Genomic DNA, 21,378 nt, shown 5'->3' on the forward strand with positions numbered 1-21,378 from the left:
CAAAACATTAAATATGGTTCCTTCGTCTGTCCCTTTTGCCATCAGATTAGTTTCAAATTTGCAAAAATATCATGTTTTTTATGAACAATACTACAACTTGAGAGGGCCCATCAAATAAGTTTACCCAGGTACCATGAGAATTTTCATTTTTAATGGTTTTTGTATTTAATAATAATTTGATGCCATCATCCTAATATGAAATGAGTCAGATGAAGTTGACAAGAGATGAGGTTTCATTGAGATCTTTTTCTTTTGGTCTTTATACCGGATAAGATTTGTGGTGTAGGATTGATAGTGATTTTCAGGTTTGATTTTTATGGATTCTAGTGGTTTCAGAGATTTTCGTGCCAAGTTGTGAGTTGTGAAACCTTGTCTTCTTCTAAGTTATTCTCTCTTTGATAGACAAGTTTGATCGGTGATGACTCATGCATGACTCATGATTTTATTTCTATTCAACCCAAAACTATTTATATATATGTCTTTGTATGGTTTTGTGCAACTTGCACGATTCAAAGAGCTAGTTGTTTCATTATTGAACATGTTTTTTTGTTTTGTTTAAAGGGGTCTTGCTCGATATTTTTTTGGGGTCTCTTTCACTACTTGAGTTAATTTTTAAAAGAGCGACAACTTCAGTTCAACATAGGCTTGTTGTACCTAGAAGCAAGGAAGAGAGAGAGAGAGAGAGAGAGAGAGAGAGAGAGAGAGAGAGAGAGAGAGAGAGAGAGAGAGAGAGATGATGATGATGATGGAAGAAAAGAAAGAGGGTGAGTTTCTAACAGTGCCACCCTTTGAGTGTGCTTGGCCAAAGGACTTGAAATTCAGGGAAGCTGGTCGTGGTTGTGTGGCTTTTGAAGCTTTTGCTCGGAATGATGTCACACTGGTGTTCCGGGAGAATGTGGGAAGTCAACACTATCATTACAAAAGAGATAACAGTCCTCATTATACTGTTATATTGGGTAGTCATAGGAATAGGAGGTTGAAGATTGAGGTGGATGGGAAATCTGTTGTTGATGTGGAGGGAGTTGGGTTATGTTCTTCTGCTTTTCAGAGTTATTGGATTAGTATTTATGATGGGTTGATTAGTATTGGTAAAGGTAGGTACCCTTTTCAGAATATTGTGTTTCAATGGTTAGACACTAACCCCAATTGTAGTGTTCGTTATGTGGGGCTTAGTAGTTGGGATAAACATGTTGGTTATAGAAATGTCATTGTATTACCATTAATGCACCAAAACCATTTATCTTTGTGGAAACATGTGGATGTGGGTTATGGTGGTGACTATATACATGAGGAGTGTGGCCAAGAAGAGTTGGAAGATGAACTCTCAGCTTATGATAAATGGGGCCTTCAAAACTTTTTGGAGAGTTGGGACTTGTCTGATGTCTCATTTATTGTTGGTATGGAGGAAAGGCATGTTCCTGCTCACAAGGTTATCTTGTCATCTTCTGGTCATTTTCCTTTAACTTCACCTGATGGGGTGATAGTCCTTAAAGGGGTAACCTATCCTGTTCTGCACTCTCTCCTTGAATACATCTACAAAGGCAGAACCCAGGTACACATTTTTCTTTGACAAAATACTATAAAAGTTCAAACTTTTTCAAAGTTCTAATACTAGTGTGTGCTTGGTGTAGATTCTAGAGTCCCAACTTGCTTCACTGATGATTCTAAGCCTGGAATTTGAAGTAATGACATTGGTAAAGCAATGTGAAGAGATCATACAACAGTTTAAAATCAATGACAAGTTATTTGATTCGGGCAAGAGAGTTGAATTATCATATCCAAACACTTCACCACATTGCTACAGAGCCTTCCCTTTTGGACTTGCTGTTGATAAGAAGAGGCTTAAACAGCTGTATTCAAGTGGCGAGTACAGTGATGTAGACATATATATTGAAGGAGGTGGCCTTGTTTCCCAGCCACATAAAATTATTCTAAGTTTATGGAGTGTTCCATTTGCAAAGGTGGTCATTTCATCATGATCCCTTATGCTAATTATGTTGTTACATTGTTACTTTCATGGACTGACTGATGCAATTGATGATGTTGTTTCTGTAAACTGGCAGATGTTCACAAATGGAATGAGTGAAACCAATTCCTCAAGAGTTGTTCTAAGAGATGTATCCCCCGAAGCGTTCGAGGGTATGCTCGATTTTATGTATAGCGGGGAAGTTAATTTGGAAAACACCATGGAATCTGGTGCCATGTTACTACAAATGCTATTATTGTCTGATCAATTTGGAGTCACTCTCCTCCATCAAGAATGCTGCAAAATACTTTTAGAATGTCTTTCGGAGGTAGTTTTGCCATGCCAATCCAATCCAATTTTAGCTTGTGATCATACTGAGTAAGCTGGTTTGTTTGACTAGAATTTAAAGAAGGGAGAAGTGACCTGCGGTTTGGTGACTTTTGAAAAACAAAAAGAAGAACCATTTTGAAATAACGAACTATGAAATATTGATACGTCTCGTGTTACATATTAAATGCAGGAATGAATGGAGTTCTCCTAGTGGAAGAAGATCATACACTACTGGAAATTTTTGTATTATGCACAACTTTTATGGACGTGGAAGAAGAACAGTTTTGGCAAAGTAATTGAGACTTGGTACATATAAGGCTAACCTTTGAACTTTGTTGCAGGACACAGTATGTCCAATACTCCAGGCGGTTTCATCAATTCCGTCGTGTAAACTCATCGAAGAAACTTGCGAGAGGAACTTTTCCATGCATTTCGACTATTGTACAACCGCGAGCATTGACTTCATCTTCTTAGAAGAGGCGAATTTTAGCAATATCATACGGGTATGTCCACTATAACAGATCACATTAGATTTGACTGTAACATCTGAAGAAAAAGTTATGGTCTTGCACTTGCAGCATCCAGATTTGACTGTAACATCTGAAGAAAAAGTTCTTGATGCAATCTTAATGTGGGGTATGAAAGCGAAGAACGCATATGGATGGGAGGTGGTGGATGAGCTGATGATATATTCGACGCCTGAACTTCTCTTTGGGGACAGACTAGAGTCGGTTTTCAATTTCTTATCTTCTGTGCGATTTCCAATCATGCCTCTTGTCCTGCTCAAGAAGGTAAGTAAAGCTTTGATACACAACAATTTATGAGCTTGTTAGAACTTAGAGGCATGCTCCTCAGTTGACTTTCATTGTATCATCATGCAGTTGGAGAAGAGCAACATCAGCAGGCACATTCCTAGTTTCGATTTTCTTGTGAGTTGAAACCTTTTCTCTTTATAAGGACAATCTTTTTGAATCTGTTCAATTCATGAAAATTCTATTGATTATGTAGGTGAAAGAGGCCATCAGCTATGTTGAACATGGATTGTGTGAGCCTGAATTTGATCAAAAGTAAGTTCCATGGAGTTGTAACAGAATTATTATATGACATTTTAGAGTGGCATTTTCTCTAACATGAACTTACTTATTTTTGTAGTGTTAGATTTCAACTAAGAAGATCTAGTTATAAGGAGCTTCAGTACTTGTGTGATGGAGATAGTAATGGAGTTCTTTACTTCGCGGGCACATCATACGGGCAACATCAGTGGGTTAATCCTGTTCTCGCGAAAGTAATGCATTGTCAATAACTTCTTGTCTTTTCAGACCAAGAGATCATTTTATTATGGTTCCTAATCCTTTTTAAATTGTTTGCTTCATTCAGACAATCACAATTACAGCTAGCAGCCCCCCTTCAAGATTCACCGACTCCAAAGTTTTGGCGTCTAGAACTTACCAGGTATAAAATCCAGAATTCGTTCGTTACAACTTACTGAACAATGTGAGCATCCATCGTTAAACAGCTAACGAAAAACACAAAGTTACATTCACTGCAGGGAACATCTTTTGCTGGACCAAGGATAGAAGATGGACATAGTAGCGCGTGGTGGATGGTTGACATCGGCCCCAACCATCAGGTTTGTTTTCGTGTTTTTATTTCTCATGCTAAGATTACTCTACACCAACTTTCTGATCGGTCTAATTGGTACAGCTTATGTGCAACTACTACACCTTAAGGCAGGATGGATCCAGGGCTTACAACAGATATTGGAATCTACAGGTGAAAATGGCTATTTATTCTCAATATTATATTCCTGTGGTGGAGAAACTTAAGTAATGAACATGAACAGGGCCGGCACTGAGGGTATTTGACGTGTAACTATGAAGGATTGAACGTTGGAACTCTTAAGAGTTTTTAAAAGCTTTACCATTACACTAAAGCACTAGAACTATCATTTTCATTTTGCTTTAGGCCCTATATACTTTAGGACCGGCCGAACATGAGTTTTTGTTTTTTTTTTTTTGTTACTTGCAGGGATCTTTGGATGGGAAAACATGGACAAATTTGAGAGTGCATGAAAATGATCAAACAGTATGCAAACCAGGGCAGTTTGCATCGTGGCCCATAATAGGACCAAATGCTCTGCGACCATTTAGGTTCTTTAGGGTTGTTCTAACGGGTCCTACTACTGATGTATCCAACCCCTTCAACATTTGCATTTGCTTTTTGGAGCTCTATGGCTTTTTCCATTAGTAACTACTTAAACACATATTTTCTTTGCAATATCATGTAATCTACACCTTCATCTAGACTAGTTTTTAGAACACTTTTTTTCTTTCTTACTTTACAATGTTTACTTAGTTAAACTTTTACTCTTGCTTATAGCTAGAAGTATAAAATAAATAAAAATTTGACTTATTTTTAGCGTTTAAATAATTATTGTATAAAAATAAATTTAATGAAAAATATTTTTTAAAGTTGTGGGAAAATTACAAATTTAGTGTAGAATTAAATTAACTCAAACTTAAACAGCAAATAATTAACAATGACAAGATTTAACCATCCACAAACACTAATCGGAGATAAAATAGGAATGAATGGAGTAATTGAAACCAAAAACAAATAAAGCAACAAAACAGCACCAAGATATATATTGGTTCAAGTCATATAGATCGATGTGATTTATGGCTTTACTCGAGTTTTGAAATACTACTAAATCTTCTTTATTGATTGAGCAAGAACAGAATACAATACAGTTGAGATCGATTCTCTGTAAGATTCTCACAAAGTGTTTATCTCTCACACTCTTATTCAAGAATCTTCTTCATTTACAGAAAATTCTTTATACAAAACTCAAACTCAATCTCTCTCTTTTCTTTGTACCTCTCTCTCTCTACCTCTCAATCTTTTTCTATCAAGATCACCTCTCGAAACTCATATGAACTTATTCTTTTTTGAAATGCTAAGTGTTGGTGGTATTTATAGGTTTAGGACATAAATCCTAAAGTTGGTGGCTGCAGATGTTAAGTTGTGAAGTTAGTGACGACTTTACAAACCCCTCGTAATAGTATCTCTACGTTAGCATAAGTTGAAGTGCTTTCGGGTGAGACGTACACTTTCTAAAAGACAGACCAAAGCGTGCGTTGAAGGAACTTCCCGAATAGGAAAGGCAACAACTGGAGTCGACTATTAGGGACTCCCTTTCAAGGGGGAACAACTGACCATTCAAAACTCCTTTTCGAAGGGAGGTTAGCTTTCCTGAAGACTCCTCCTAAGTGGACATGATAGGCATCTGTTCTAGATGACATTTATCACTCCACGAGACTTCTTCTGGATAGACAATTTAGACTTCCACGAACTCCCTTTCTTTTTTTGAAAAGGGAATAGACCCACATATCGAGGGATCTTCCCGTTATTTATTAATGAGCCTCACTTATGGCAGAGGAAAACCATGATTACAATTAACATCAAACAAAAGTCCTAGGACAGGAACATTCTCGACAACTTATAAAATTGTTTTCCATTCTCTGCTTAAGTCTAAAAAGGACAAATTCTCAAAGTGTTTTGTTTTAAAGACCCAAGTAGCTGTCCAAAATTTAACTGTCTCCCACACATCCGCTTCTGATTTAGCAACCCCTTCAAAAATTCTAGCATTTCTTTCAAACCACACAGCCCAAATTGTTGCTAAGGTCACAGTTTTCCAAAGCTTGTTCTGCGTTTGCTGCCAATTAACTTGGAAGCTATCATTTGTGGTACGGACCTTGGCATAACCCACGCCAATTCAAACTCCTCTAACACATGTCTCCATAAGCACCGAATAAAATTGCAATCCAGAAACAAATGTTCCACATCTTCTCCACTGCCTTTACAACAAACACACCAGCTAGGGGATATATACAGGAAAGGCTTCCTTTTTTGCACCTTGTCATGGACACTCACTTTGTCTAAGGCGACTAGCCACCCAAATACTTTAACTTTTGATGGCACACAACTTTTCCATAGAGTCTTTGTCCAAGCCAGGTCCTCAGTTGATGGGTTTGATGTCAACCAAGAGAAGGCTGATTTACAAGAAAATACTCTCGATGGGTCCGGTTTCCAAATTCGACTATCATCCGAAATACTCAACACTCTTACATGTTCCACCTTTTGCATTAATGATATAAGGCTTGACATCTCTCTATCCATTAAGTTCCTTCTAAACTAGAAATTCCAGTTCTCCACCCATCCACCTGGTGACTCTCCATTCACTATCATTTCTTTTATAGGAGCATTCCTTCCCTTTGATATTACTGCTAAGTCAGGGAATTCACTAATCAAGGGAGAATCGTTAAGCCAGATGTCTTCCCAAAATCAGATCCTATCCCCTCTTCCAATTTTGAAATGTACCAACCCAAGTACTCCTCATACAGATCTAAGATGTCCCTCCACGGGCCTTTGGGAGACAAACGACTTCCATTCTTGGAATCCCAGAAATTATCAGCCCTACCGTATCTACTTACCACCACCCTGTGCCACAGCGAATTTTGCTCTAAAGGAAATCTCCACAACCACTTCATAAGCAAACTTTTGTTTCTTAACTCTAATCTCCCAATTCCCAGACCTCCTTCATCTCGAGGCTTGCAGATCTCCTCCCAAGCCACTAAATGGTCCCCACCTGTAGATTCACTGCCTTCCCAGAAGAAGTCTCTCATCATTTTCTCCATTGTTCTAATCACTGACTTAGGTGCTTTAAATAGTGATAGGAAGTATAAGGGAAGAGAAGATAGAACTGACTGAATGAGTGTCAGCCTACCCCCTTTAGATAAGAATGCACATTTCTATCCATCTAGTCTTTTGGCACACTTGTTCAGAACTGGTTCCCAGAAGCTCCATTTTCTAGGTGAGCCCCCCAAAGGCAGACCTAAATATTGCATTGGCCAACTTCCCACTTCACAACCAATTCTGCCTGCGAGTCTTGCAATGGTACTTTCATCCATACAGATGCCCAATAGTTGACTTTTAGTCATATTAACTTTTAGTCCAGATATAGCGCAGAATGCTTCTACTAACCGCAACAACTTGTATAGTGACTGCTCGTTATCCACAAAAAATAATGCATTGTCTGCGAATTGAAGATGGCTGACATGGACTCTCTCCTTGCCCACCAGAAATCCAGAAAAGATTGCCTGAACTAATTGCCTTATTCAACATTCTCCCTAGCACATCCGCCACCAGGGTAAAAAGAAAGGGAGAGAGTGGATCACCTTGTCTGAGTCCTCGAGACCCAACAAACTTTCCTTTTGGTGTGCCATTGACGAAGACTGCGAATGAGGTAGAGGAGATACACCCTTTAATCCATTTCCTCCATGTTTCCCCAAAACCCTTCTTACACAAGACCAGATCTAAGAAGTCCCATTCCACTCGGTCATAAGCTTTCTCAAAATCAATTTTAAGAACCAAGCCACTCTTGCCTCTACTCCTATAGTCTTCTACTGTCTCGTTCCCTTTCAAATGTCATCTAACTTTCCATAGCAAGAATAGTTTTTAGAGACTTTTCATTTGAAGGAATTATACCACAAAAGTGTTTGAATATCATTAAAAAATATCTTTTGTGAGTAAATTAAGAATTATGTAAAGTATTTTACTTTTAAAAATAGCTTCTCAAAAGTCATTTTGAAAGAAGCTACAAATCCTAGCTTCTTCCAAAAGAATTTTTTAGTTTTTATCCGAACACACTTAAAATGAATTTTTTAATTTTAAAAGCTAAAAAAGAACTTATAGAAGCTAAGCCAAACAGAGCCAAACACAATATTTAATTAAGGTATACTATATTTTTTTTCCCGTATATTTTGACTTTTTTCTTGATTTTTCTCCATGAATATATTTTTTAAAAAAAAAAAATCCATATTTTTACACAGTTTAAAAACTCATAAAATGTGTATTTTTATATTTTGTTTTATATATTATTTTTGGCTTATAGGAAAAACTCTTTCATGGATAAAAGATGTTTTTTCATTAAGAGGTTATAATTTTTTAAAAAGAAGTTATTTTTAAAATTAAAATATTTACAGAATGTAATTTTATATATATATATATATATATATATATATGTTTATAATGTACTACACTTATAAAATATAGAAAAATTTAAATTAAATTCTCCTAAAAAAAATGAGTGTATTGATGCATTTATTTTATATTTTCAACGTTGCAGTAATTATTATTCTAATATTTTTGTATGACAATTTAAAATTTAGATATTTAGAAAAAGAAATTATATAAGGTACCTAAAATTGAATTTCTTTTACTTTTTTACTAATTTTTATAACGACCAACAGATCCAACGACTTCTCCATTGGCAATGTCGTCAAAGGTAAGTATTTTTTTTTTTTTTTTTGCATGATTTAGAGTTAAAATATATCAAATTATTGATATGTTTATTTAAATTTAGGGTTAAAGGTCTGTGATTTTTAAATTTGGGTTAGATTTAGAGTTGGAATCAATTAATTTTTGGCCTGGTCCGATGCAAGCCCGATAAAGGCCCAACGAATTTTTGTTATTGAAAAAGGATAAATGTTGAAGATGCAACCCAATGTAGGCCTAATGTCGGAGAAAAAACGAAAAAAAAAAAACAGAAAAGAAAATGAAAAATAAAAAATATTTTTATTTTTTAAATTATTTGTAATTAAAATTATGATTTAGACCAATAATATTTCAACACGTGACATTTTTAAAATACACAAACGAAACAGTTAACTTAGGTAGTAACAGACTAATAAAAATTATGACCTTGGGGACTACTACCGTCAAATTTTGAAGTTAGAACTTATCTACATCAAACTGGACTTTCTGGAAACTTATGCCGCAATTATTCCTAATGTATTCAAATTGCACAACTTTTATACGAATTGCACAATTTTTATACACAACATTCAATTTTAACAATTGAATAATTAGCATTATGCCATTGAACTTTTTACACTATCAATGTTCTATCCCTTATAGTATACGACTTGTTAATAATACTTTTCAAAATATAACTTTATACAGTAGTGTAGTCCTCCCATCAAATTTTATTCAATTTTATCGTAAAATAATAAATAGTAGTTGATAAATAAATACAAATTAAATACCCTTCACTCTTTTTACATTAATGAATAATAAAATAAGACTTTCTTTTTTATATAATTTATAGTTTTAGTTTTAGTTTTTTAACAATTAAAGTAAAAAAAATAAAAGATATTTAATTTACATTCACTTATTAACTAACATACACCACATTACTCATTTTTAGATAAAATTGAATAAAATATGATAAAAAGACCACGTTACTATAAAGGTTATATTTCAAAAATATTATTAACGAGTCGTATACTATAGAGGACACAAATTGATAGTGTAAAAAATTCAATAACAAAAATACTAATTATTGTTGACAATATATACCTTAACAAAATTTATAAAACCATATACAATTTTAAATCAGGATCACTTAACTTTTAATAGTATGTGAGAATAATTACACATCATTAAATGCCTAATTTAATTGTGTCACAATCATTAGTACAATATTATTTATGCTTTTGAGTAATATTAAGGGCATTGTTATTAAACTCTAGTAGTGTCTAATACCTCTAAATATGTCGACTTGCAATTGGCTAACGATACTCACTAAAAGTTATTACACTAAATTATATGAGACTCGATACTTAATTGGATCAATAGTAATATTGACACATAAGAAGTTAATATTTTTAGCATTTCTCTAATATTAACGAGCTTGCGACAAAATATTAGGCACGAACGAACCAGTACGTAATATATAGGCATAGTGAATTAAATAAAGGCTCTATAAGAATTCTGAAAAGCCAGATACATTTTTAACAGTCAAAAAGATTTACCATCCAAAACATGCATACAAACAGAGAGCAGCCTGTCACGATTCCGATTGATTAGATTTATAGTACTACTACTTTCCTTCCTTCTTCCCAAGCAAACTAACACTAAACTTTTACACCAAATTCTGATGGTAACATGCAACGGGTACCAATGGACTTACATATCGTTAAGGCATGCATACTCTGGCGAGGATTATTACCTCCGTACAGGAGGTACAGCGCCTCTACCAGGTGCTCCACGCCCTGCAGCTTGAGCCTGAACAATAATGGAAAATATACACCATATTCAGGTTACATATGTAAGTTTAACAAGACAGATTATAAACTAAAATCAGCAATCCATGGTAGGTGTCAATCTTACACTCAAATACTTTTAAATTTCATATTTTTCTGCTGTTTGGGTATAGAAATTGGGGCACTCTTAAGATATTGGAATTGGGAAAACTTACTTTAGCCCGCATTGCAACAGCTCTACCCCTTCCAACTCCAAGTGATGCGCCCTTACCCTTCAAATGGATCGGAGAACATTAGTCAGAACAGGCAGAAATTAACAACATAATCATTTAAAGAAAATCCATGAAATTGATACCTTGATTCTGGCATCTAGACGTTTGAACATTGGAGCATTCTTTAGCATATCTGGTATCACCATAAACCTGCAAAAGATTCGTATCAAATTGATAAAGGTAAAAAGCTGCACATTTTTTTTGATGACATTGGCACAAATAGGGTGCACATGCATTAATTGATATTGATGTTGGACAAATAGTAACTTATATATACCTAACTTTGCTGCCTCGTATGAATACATGTTCAAGCTGAGAGACTTTCCCATCCTGAGAATGAGTAAACAAAACCAAGCAATGTTAGGGAAAAAGTACAGGGTTAGAAGTGCTCTATCTTTCTTAATGATTAAAATACTTAATCCAAATGGAAGGAATGCTTCAAACAATCCAACCACCTATACGCTTAAATGAGTTCTCTACTAGTCCTCTCAACTTCCAATTACTTGAGTAAATATATTACAGTTTGAGCAACTGCCAGGGCAATTTTCTTTACACAAATTTAAAAGAAATTGCCTTTATACGACAATTGTAGGCAAAATTTCATTTTCCTGTCTAAAACAACCTGTAACACACTTGTAAAGTTCTGAGAAATAAACAAAATAAGCAATGATTCAATACTATAATGATGCTGCTTAAGAGCTATAAAAGTACACACTACTGTCCCCGGATCAAGGAAACAACCTAAACCCAACCAATTGAATTTCATCTATGAACAGCTCAAAGTCCAATATTCAACAATTTTAGCTTATAATCCCCATATCTTGCTTATTTCATGGAAAGTACAGAAACTAGGGTTTATTAAAGTCCTGTTCTAGGTTTTTCATAAACTTTCACCAATTTCAAAAATTAATACCACCAAATCCAGAAAAACATTGTGAATTCTTGCGAAAAAAGGCAGGAGTAAGGCTCAAAAAGACATTAAAAATTGAAAATGAGCAAGGAAAAGCCAATAACAAAACTTATTACCTTAGCAGTGAAGGTGATGTTCTCGAGCTGACAGTTCCAGTTATCCTCGCACTCGATCATGCTTCCTCTGTAGAGCTCACCACTCTTGAGCTCCACCGTTACAACGTGCCCTGCGGCTTCGTGGAGAAGCTTCACTGGTATTCCCAAACTCCTGCTCATGGCTTCTACTTCACTGCTTTCCTTCCTCTCTCTGTTAAAAAAACCCTAATAAACCCTTTTAACCTAAAACCTTGCAGTAGTTTGCAGCTTCAGCTTTGCTCTGTGGATCCAAAACTATTTTCATTTTCACCAACATATAGGCGGCTTCTGCACATAGGGTGTTTCTCGTCATTTCGGCTATGATGTTAGTTTAAAGAACGGAGTGTCGTTTCTTGCTTTCAACGACATTAATATTTTTTTTATTCCTTTTTGCTAGAGATTAATAATTTTCAAACTAACTCAACTTTATATTAATACTTAATCACATAAACCGATTTTTTGATGGTAAAATCTACTAAATTTACATTCTGCTTTGCTCTTTACACTTTCTTCTAAAAGCCTCAATTAAGTGTCACAGTAGACTGTCCACGTATACATAAGTCGAGACAATCGGATGCCCTCAACCACAGGGGGAGCCCCCTTTGCCAGGACAGCCAGAACTGCCCCTTTAGCCCCAACCGGAGGCACTAAGTATTGGGCCCTAGGCTTGAGGACCCTCTGGAGTTAGACTTGCCCTTGCTCTTAACGACAGTCGGCAGCTGTCACCTGGGCTCGGACCTCTTGAGACCTTATCTCAATAGTTTCGAGTACGTAGTTTAGGAGGTCCATCTGTAGTGTCTGGGAATTCTCTACAAAATTGAAGCAAAATAAAGCCAGGGACATGCAAAAAATGGTTAACAACATAAAAATAAAATTACTAAGAATACAAAAAAGATTCTGATCCGAGAACAATCATTGACTCTGCTATACTTTAGTTCTCCTCGAGCAAATAAGAATACATCTTCCCAGCTTAAGAAACTACCGTACTGATCGAAAAACAAAAACTTTTTTATATTTATTAAGTTAATGAAAACTTGATCAATACATTTATACATAATATTTATTCAAAAAAATAGTTGAGTGATTTTTTTTTTTTTAAAATTTTAATTACTAATCAAGTTTTAATGATTTAATTAATGATTTATAATATTAGGTAATTAAAGTACACCTTTTTAAAAAAAATATATATTACTTTTTAAACCATTTTAATTTAATTTGTAAATGTTTAAATAAAATTTTAAATAAAACACAATTAATAAGTGATTTAGACCAACAAGATATTTTCGTGTAACTATTGATCTGACACTTAATTATTAAATACTTACAAAAGTTCCAAAAGTATAGTAAAAATGTATTGTCACCGGGAAACTTTTTACATAAGTATTGAAGTGTAACTAAGAGATATATTTAGGTATTATTGTTGTAAATTACTTAAAATGAATTTTTATATATATATTTTGGAAATACATATGGTAGAGACCTTGGTTTTGTTCCTATGGTAGGGATATTTTTTTAGCCTTTGATTGTTGATCTAATGGTAATAAAGTTGAGGAAATATGATAGTAATAGTGGAACCTAGCTTATAATATTTTTACACATTTTTTGTCTTTACACTATTGTCTTCTTCTTTTCTTATTTTTTTTTTTAAAAAAAGTAAATTTAATAGTTATTTTATTTTACTTTTTAGTACACTTAATTAGCAATTTCTTATTATTTTTAATATTCTTCTAAATATATTTTTTTTAGTATGTTGCTTTCAAAAAATATTTATTTTAATAAGCTTATTGAGGACCCTTTTTAAAATTTATTTTCTAAAAATTATATTTTATGTCTTTCTTAGATTTATTTTCTTTATAATAAAAATAATTTTTTAGCAATACAACTTTCTGGTTCATAAAAAAAATCTAATAAGTACAATAATTCATAATAAAAAATAAATTAATATGTATACATCAACGTATATTTAAATAACTATATAATCAAGTAACTCATATTAAAATAAATGAGTAATTTGCAGTATAAATATCTAAGTTTAACTTTCGATTGTAGATAAATATTTAAGTTTAATTTTTAACAGTAATAATACCTAAGCTAAAATTATGAAACTTCCCTAGGTGCGTGGCCATTAAGTGTTAAGTTAATGGCCACATGACAGACCTTAATTAATCTAGATCATTAAATTTTATTTTTTAATTAAAAATTAATTTAAATATACAAATAAAAAAATAACACGTGTATAATAACTTGACACTTAATGGCCAAGTAACTAGAAAAGTTCTAAAAATATAACTTAAGTATTATTACCGTAAAAAATTAAATTTACGTATTTATATACAATAAAGAGTTACACTTAAGTATTTACGCCACAAATTACTCAAAAATAAATTAATAAATATTTTTTAATTCATATTAAAATAAATGAATATTACACATAATTGTGTAATTGGTTTAAATTTTATTTGTAGGGATGCTAATCAAGTAACACATATTGTAGCCAATCATGCATTGTAAATAATGTTACATGTGGTATTTGGATTGAGATTGAACTTTAAAACTATTTTTACACGTAAACAAATATGCATACTTTTCAATATCGAGTTGTATTAACATTATTAGAGGAGTTCATGTTGTTAGTGTTCTGAGTTGTTACTACCTAGTAACTGTTCTTAAGCACGAATATAGTGAGCGTTAGTTAGAATTAGTTGTAGGTGGTAAGTTATGTGTATACTTTCCTTACATTGTAATCGGTTCTCCATGTAGAATAAGAGTAATATATGACTCTCATTATAAAGAAGGTACAACAGGAATACCTACCTTCAACTAATTTTAACTAACAACTTGCTATACACATCTTTATAGCAGGTACTAGTAGTTTGTAACAACCAAAAGCTTTGTAAAATACATGTTTCAGTTCGATTTTGTATTTTGCACACTCCGTGATCTAACATCATAATTGCTTCAATCCCTCCATGATCTATAAATTTTGTCATCCTTGATGATTTGATTGCAATAATATTTCACACCGCATACTTGTGTGCAAAGCTATAGTATCTTTGCAAGTGTCGTAGAGCTCGGTTCTCCATTTTGTTGTAAGCGGAAACATCTGTGCTTATTGGATGTAATGCGCTAACATCATCTATAAGGTAATGATCTTCCATTTGGTAAATGATGAGTATGCGTCATGTTTAATTATTTGGGATCATAAATAAAAATCAATTAATATTGGTACATATTACAAAATTAAGTAGTTGAAAAAGTGATTATAACATAATTATCTTAAATTATTGATAATTATGCAGATGCATAAGTATGAGACTTTATTTAATTTGGAGGAATACTTTATTCGATATGCAAAACTTAATTAACTAACCATAAATCTGAGAACATATCATATATATCAATTCAATTAAGCAACCATAAATAACATATCAAAATATTTTTGTAAATAAGATTAATTTTAGACACAATAATTAAAAAACCCCATTACTAATTCTAATCTGTTTAATCTGTTATTAGTTTATTTTTTTATGCTCTACAAAAAATAATCATACTCCAATTCTTTTTTCCTTATCTACTTACATTTTATTTTTATAATTTTATAAAATACATTTAACATATATAATAGTACAATCTTTTTATATATAATATAGTAATAGCACAATTTCAAGAAAAAAGAAATTCATTTTATGAAAAAAAAAAAGTTAACTTTCTTATTGTACTATTTTTATTTTAGATTTTTTTGGCATTTATTTAATAGATATTTTTTTTGGCAAACATTTGGCCAAATGAAAATGCACTTTTATGATTTCAAGGCATTTTATAGGGTAGTAGACTAGTGTCTTATTAAAAAATATTTTAATTCTCACCTTTTCAATTGGGTGTGAGATTTTTTTTTTTAAAAAAAAAAATTAATAACCTACAAACAAATACATCTTACATAATTTTGACTTTTAAAAGTCATAATAACCAATGATTAAAAAAGTGTAAGTATATTATAGGAACGAAAAGATAGTCACTGCCATGAAATTATTCTATATACATATAGATAACATTAGTATTAGTAGTGTTGTGTATCTAGATTCTAGTGTATATGTCTAGTGTATAATAATAAAATCTATTAATTTAAATTAATAATCGGGTTATATTATAAGTTTTATCTAGTATTCCTGTGAAAATAGAAAAGTGTTTTTTATAATTATCGAATGTAATAAAAAATTATAATATATGTAAGAAAAAAAATTATATTTGTAGGGTATTTTAAAATATGATATATTACTTTTCTAATATATATATGTTTGAGAAATTATACTGTTTATAGTTACACATTTATATATATATATATATATATATATATATTAATTTATTTATTTATTTTTTTAAAAAAAGAAAGTACTAAGGACATAAATAATAATAAAAAGCAATATTTTTAAAAAATAAACCAAGACTGAAAGGAAAGCGGTCTAACCATTTTCGCTCAGTCCTCCTCACGATTCACTTCACTGTATTTGCATTTTATTCTTTTCCCTCCCTCTCGATCTCGCCTATATATACACCATGTTTCAAAACGAGAATTATATTATTCAAAATGGAAAGAAGAATTATAGCCATTATCATCGTTTTTGCCTCCGCTGTTTTCAAACACAATTTTTTCAGACTCGGACCACACGATTCTCCATCACCACCTCCACCTCCACCTCCACCTCCGATGATCGATTCCCCATCACCACCACCTTCACCTCCACATCCGATGATCGATTCTCCATCACCACTACCTTTGATGAACGATTCTTCATCACCACCACCTATGATGATCGATTCTCCATCACCACTACCTTCAATGAACGATTCTTCATCATCACCACCTCCGATGAACGATTCTCCATCACCACTACCTCCGAACGAAGAATCAATTTCATCCTCCAACTCTCCATCACCTCCTCTCAACAATTCACCATCACCACCACCTCCGAACAAAGAATTGATTTCATCCTCCGACTCTCCATCACCTCCTCTTAATGATTCTCCATCACCTCCTCTCAATACGAACAATGGTGCTAGTAGTAGCAGAAGCAGCAACGACATTATTCGTGATGTGGAGGTATATGGACCGTCTGTCATCCTAGTAACACACAGGTCCGATCAAAGTCCACCGACAGCAGAACCAAAGATTAATCTACCGGAACATATATTTGAAAGAAATTACGACAGGTGTGACCAATGTGGATTACAACTCGGGAATGAATCTCGAGTTATTGAACATTGCCATCACCGATTCCACCTTCGTTGTTTTTTGAATTTGTGTTCGACTAGATGTCGATCATGTCCCCTTTGCTGGTGGTGGGAGGTAAGTTACTAATTTCTATCAACAAATAACTAATTCAATAACTAATTGATTTTGTGCTGTGTTGATTTTAGTTACTATAACTGAATGCTGTAGTTAAATTTTAATTTATCAATAAGCTGTAATATTTGTTTAAGATAATAATCATGTTAGCAGATTTAAATCGATCATATTGAGTAAACTAAATTAATTGAACTAATAATTTAGCATTATTTTTGTTGTGTGTAAATAACATTTGCACTCAAAACACAAACATAGAATTTGTAGACAAGATAGGAAGTTTGAAATGCATAAGTACTCAATTTTTCTTGTTCTACATTTTCAGCAAGTTTTCTTTTGAAAATACATTAGTTTGATAGTGCATTGTGCTTTCATTCTGCAGGTGTGGTTTCAGTTGTTTGTCTACAAAAGAGGTGATTTCGATTGAAGCTAGAACGAGTCTTAATCAATAATGGAGCAGTGGACCAATGTGGTTGCTCAACTTTTTTCAGGAGAAATATGTTCTATTCTGCATTATGTTACTGTAAGAGAACTTTAGAGTCTTAAGTGTAAATTCTTGAATAGAAGAGAGCCTTATAAACATTTTATGTGTTAAATACAAATGGAGTTATATGAGAATCATAGATACTAATCTAATAAGTAAATCATTTACTTTGTTGATCATAATTCCATCGCCCAAATTCAGGGTTCTTAGTAGATTTCCATCAGAGAAACTGATCATATTGTTAGGTTGTATAAACTACATAAAAGCTTCAATTAGAAGAAAGAGGGAAAAAAAAGAAGAGATGAAGATTACTTTAATCGAACTATATTTGGAATCCTTCTCTTCTCTTTCTTTTGCATTTTTTTATTACTTTCAAGCTTACATTTTGAATAAGAAAAAATGTTTGTAAATATTTTAATTTTGTTTTTGTTAACTTGTCAATTAAATTTTGTTGTTGTGTAATTTTTTGAAGATATGTTAGAAATGAGTTTTATAATACTGACTTTTATTTTAAAAGTTGAAAAGTTGAGAAATTAGATACTTTAAAAATTGTCATGTCTTATTTGTTATTTATTTAGAAGGCCTATTTAGGGGAACTTACACAAATAACTACATGACACGTAAAATATAACTTTTATTCAGTGTCTTAACTTTTTTCAACAAAAATAATGCAACACGAAAAAAAAAACACAATTTTGCGCCACATGTCAAATTTTCCATGCACAAGACCACAATTCACTACACTGTAGGAAAGGTGGTCTAACCATTTTCACTCAGTCCTCCTCACGATTCACTTCACTGTATTTGCATTTTCTTATTTTCCCTCCCTCTCGATCTCGCCTATATATACACAATGTTTCAAAATGAGGATAACATTATTCAAAATGGAAAGAAGAATTGTAGCCATTATCATCGTTTTTGCCTCCGCTGTTTTCAAACACATTTTTTTCAGACTCGGACCACACGATTCTCCATCACCACCACCTCCACCTCCACCTCTGATGATCGATTCTCCATCACCACCACCTCCACCTCCACCTCCACCTTCGATGATCGATTCTCCATCACCACTACCTCTGATGAACGATTCTTCATCACCACCACCTTTGATGATCGATTCTCCATCACCGCTACCTCCGATGAACAATTCTTCATCACCAACACCTCTGATGAACGATTCTCCATCATCACTACCTTCGATGAACGATTCTCCATCACCACTACCTCCGAACGAAGAATCGATTTCATCCTCCAACTCTCCATCACCTTCTCTCAACAATTCACCATCACCACCACCTCCGAACGAAGAATTGATTTCATCCTCCGACTCTCCATCACCTCCTCTCAATGATTCTCCATCACATCCTCTCAATACGAACAATGGTGCTAGTAGTAGTAGAAGCAGCAACAACATTATTCGTGATGTGGAGGTATATGGACCGTCTGTCATCCTAGTAACACACAAGTCCAATCAAAGTCCACCGACAACAAAACCAGAGATTAATCTACCGGGACAGATATTTGAAAGAAATCACGACAGGTGTGACCAATGTGGATTACAACTCGAGAATGAATCTCGAGTTATTGAACGTTGCCATCACCGATTCCACCTTCGTTGTTTTTTGAATTTGTGTGCGACTAGATGTCGATCATGTCCCCTCTGCTGGTGGTGGGAGGTAAGTTACTAATTTCTATCAACAAATAACTAATTCAATAACTAATTGATTTAGTGCTGTGTTGATTTTAGTTACTATAACTGAATGCTGTAGTTAAATTTTAATTTATCAATAAGCTATAATATTTGTTTAAGATAATAATCATGTCAGCAGATTTAAATCAATCATATTGAGTAAACTAAACTAATTGAACTAATAATTTAGCATTATTTTTGTTGTGTGTAAATAACATTTGCACTCAAAACACAAACATAGAATTTGTAGACACGATAGGAAGTTTGAAATGCATAAGTACTCAATTTTTCTTGTTCTACATTTTCAGCAAGTTTTCTTTTGAAAATACATTAGTTTGATAGTGCATTGTGCTTTCATTCTGCAGGTGTGGTTTCAGTTGTTTGTCTACAAAAGAGGTGATTTCGATTGAAGCTAGAACGAGTCTTAATCAATAATGGAGCAGTGGACCAATGTGGTTGCTCAACTTTTTTCAGGAGAAATATGTTCTATTCTGCATTATGTTACTGTAAGAGAACTTTAGAGTGTTAAGTGTAAATTCTTGAAGAGAAGAGAGCCTTATAGACATTTTATGCGTTAAATACAAATGGAGTTATATGAGAATCATAGATACTAATCCAATAAGTAAATCATTTACTTTTTTGATCATAATTTCATCGCCCAAATTGAGGGTTCTTAGTAGAATTCCATCAGAGAAACTGATCATATTGTTAGGTTGTATAAACTACATAAAAGCTTCAATTAGAAGAAAGAGGAAAAAAAAGAGATGAAGATTACTTCAATCGAACTATATTTGGAATCCTTCTCTTCTCTTTCTTTTGCATTTTTTTATTACTTTCAAGCTTACATTTTGAATAAGAGAGAATGTTTGTAAATATTTCGATTTTGTTTTTGTTAACTTGTCAATTAAATTTTGTTGTTGTGTAATTTTTTAAAGATATGTTAGAAATGAGTTTTATAATATTGACTTTTATTTTAAAAGTTGAAAAGTTGAGAAATTAGATATTTTGAAAGTTGTCATTTCTTATTTGTTATTTATTTAGAAGGCTTATTTAGGGGAACTTACACAAATAACTACATGACACGTAAAATATAACTTTTATTCTGTGTCCTAACTTTTTTCAAAAAAAATACTGCAACACGACAAAAAAAAAAAAAAACACAATTTTGCACCACATGTCAAATTTTGCATGCACAAGACCACAATTCACTTCACTGTAGGAAAGGCGGTCTAACCATTTTCGCTCAGTCCTCCTCACGATTCACTTCACTGTATTTGCATTTTCTTCTTTTCCCTCCCTCTCGATCTCGCCTATATATACACCATGTTTCAAAATTAGGATAACATTATTCAAAATGGAAAGAAGAATTATAGCCATTATCATCGTTTTGGCCTCCGCTTTTTTCAGACACAGTTTTTTCAGACTCGGACCACACGATTCTCCATCACCACCACCTCCACCTCCACCTCCGATGATCGATTCTCCATCACCACCACCTCCACCTCCACCTCCGATGATCGATTCTCCATCACCACCACCTCCACCTCCACCTCCACCTCCGATGATCGATTCTCCATCACCACTACCTCTGATGAATGATTCTTCATCACCACCACCTCTGATGATCGATTCTCCATCACCACTACCTCCGATGAACGATTTTTCATCACCAGCACCTCTGATGAACGATTCTCCATCATCACCACCTCCGATGAATGATTCTCCATCACCACTACCTCCGAACAAAGAATCGATTTCATCCTCCAACTCTCCATCACCTCCTCTCAACGATTCTCCATCACCACCACCTCTGAACGAAGAATTGGTTTCATCCTCCGACTCTCCATCACCTCCTCTAAATGATTCTCCATCACCTCCTCTCAATACAAACAATGGTGCTAGTAGTAGCAGAAGCAGCAACGACATTATTCGTGATGTGGAGGTATATGGACCGTCTGTCATCCTAGTAACACACAGGTCCGATCAAAGTCCACCGACAGCAGAACTAGAGATTAATCTACCGGAACAGATATTTGAAAGAAATCACGACAGGTGTGACCAATGTGGATTACAACTTGAGAATGAATCTCGAGTTATTGAACGTTGCCATCACCGATTCCACCTTCGTTGTTTTTTGAATTTGTGT

General features: G+C 33.5%; 4 protein-coding genes across 4 annotated transcripts; 1 reads left to right on the forward strand and 3 right to left on the reverse strand.

Moving 5' to 3' along the window:
- Window positions 1-4,723, forward strand: LOC115713817 (BTB/POZ domain-containing protein At2g30600). The gene is made up of 13 exons (XM_030642309.2): window positions 1-128; window positions 562-1,552; window positions 1,632-1,961; window positions 2,064-2,294; window positions 2,638-2,799; window positions 2,875-3,087; window positions 3,178-3,225; window positions 3,305-3,363; window positions 3,449-3,581; window positions 3,674-3,748; window positions 3,846-3,926; window positions 4,001-4,069; window positions 4,325-4,723. Exons 2-13 carry the CDS (start codon window positions 734-736, stop codon window positions 4,541-4,543), a joined length of 2,439 nt encoding a protein of 812 aa, XP_030498169.2. The 5' UTR covers window positions 1-128; window positions 562-733; the 3' UTR covers window positions 4,544-4,723.
- A 5,339-nt stretch (window positions 4,724-10,062) lies between these two features.
- LOC115713831 (small nuclear ribonucleoprotein SmD3b) lies at window positions 10,063-12,018 on the reverse strand. The gene is made up of 5 exons (XM_030642318.2): window positions 11,700-12,018; window positions 10,951-11,003; window positions 10,757-10,823; window positions 10,617-10,673; window positions 10,063-10,423 (listed from the first exon to the last, which is right to left on the reverse strand). Exons 1-5 carry the CDS (start codon window positions 11,856-11,858, stop codon window positions 10,364-10,366), a joined length of 396 nt encoding a protein of 131 aa, XP_030498178.1. The 5' UTR covers window positions 11,859-12,018; the 3' UTR covers window positions 10,063-10,363.
- Window positions 12,019-18,356: 6,338 nt separating this feature from the next.
- LOC133032320 (putative glycine-rich cell wall structural protein 1) lies at window positions 18,357-18,992 on the reverse strand. Its single transcript, XM_061106226.1, has one exon. It carries the CDS (start codon window positions 18,990-18,992, stop codon window positions 18,357-18,359), a length of 636 nt encoding a protein of 211 aa, XP_060962209.1.
- A 1,500-nt stretch (window positions 18,993-20,492) lies between these two features.
- On the reverse strand, window positions 20,493-21,158 carry LOC133032321 (uncharacterized). The gene has a single exon (XM_061106227.1). It carries the CDS (start codon window positions 21,156-21,158, stop codon window positions 20,493-20,495), a length of 666 nt encoding a protein of 221 aa, XP_060962210.1.
- Window positions 21,159-21,378: the final 220 nt, after the last annotated feature.

This window comes from Cannabis sativa, chromosome X (genome assembly GCF_029168945.1).
Source record: "Cannabis sativa cultivar Pink pepper isolate KNU-18-1 chromosome X, ASM2916894v1, whole genome shotgun sequence".
Classification (NCBI taxonomy): Eukaryota; Viridiplantae; Streptophyta; class Magnoliopsida; order Rosales; family Cannabaceae; genus Cannabis; species Cannabis sativa.

Bases quoted from the DNA above. Each gene is read 5' to 3' on its own strand.
- LOC133032320 (XM_061106226.1), bottom strand. From the start codon at position 18,992: ATGACAGACGGTCCATATACCTCCACATCACGAATAATGTTGTTGCTG.
- LOC115713817 (XM_030642309.2), top strand. From the start codon at position 734: ATGATGATGATGATGGAAGAAAAGAAAGAGGGTGAGTTTCTAACAGTG. The intron at 1,553-1,631 runs GTACACATTTTT...TGCTTGGTGTAG, and splicing joins TCTACAAAGGCAGAACCCAG to ATTCTAGAGTCCCAACTTGC. The intron at 3,927-4,000 runs GTTTGTTTTCGT...TAATTGGTACAG, and splicing joins ACATCGGCCCCAACCATCAG to CTTATGTGCAACTACTACAC.
- LOC115713831 (XM_030642318.2), bottom strand. From the start codon at position 11,858: ATGAGCAGGAGTTTGGGAATACCAGTGAAGCTTCTCCACGAAGCCGCA. The intron at 11,004-11,699 runs GTAATAAGTTTT...ACTCATTCTCAG, and splicing joins ACATCACCTTCACTGCTAAG to GATGGGAAAGTCTCTCAGCT. The intron at 10,824-10,950 runs GTATATATAAGT...AATCTTTTGCAG, and splicing joins ATACGAGGCAGCAAAGTTAG to GTTTATGGTGATACCAGATA.
- LOC133032321 (XM_061106227.1), bottom strand. From the start codon at position 21,158: ATGTCGTTGCTGCTTCTGCTACTACTAGCACCATTGTTTGTATTGAGA.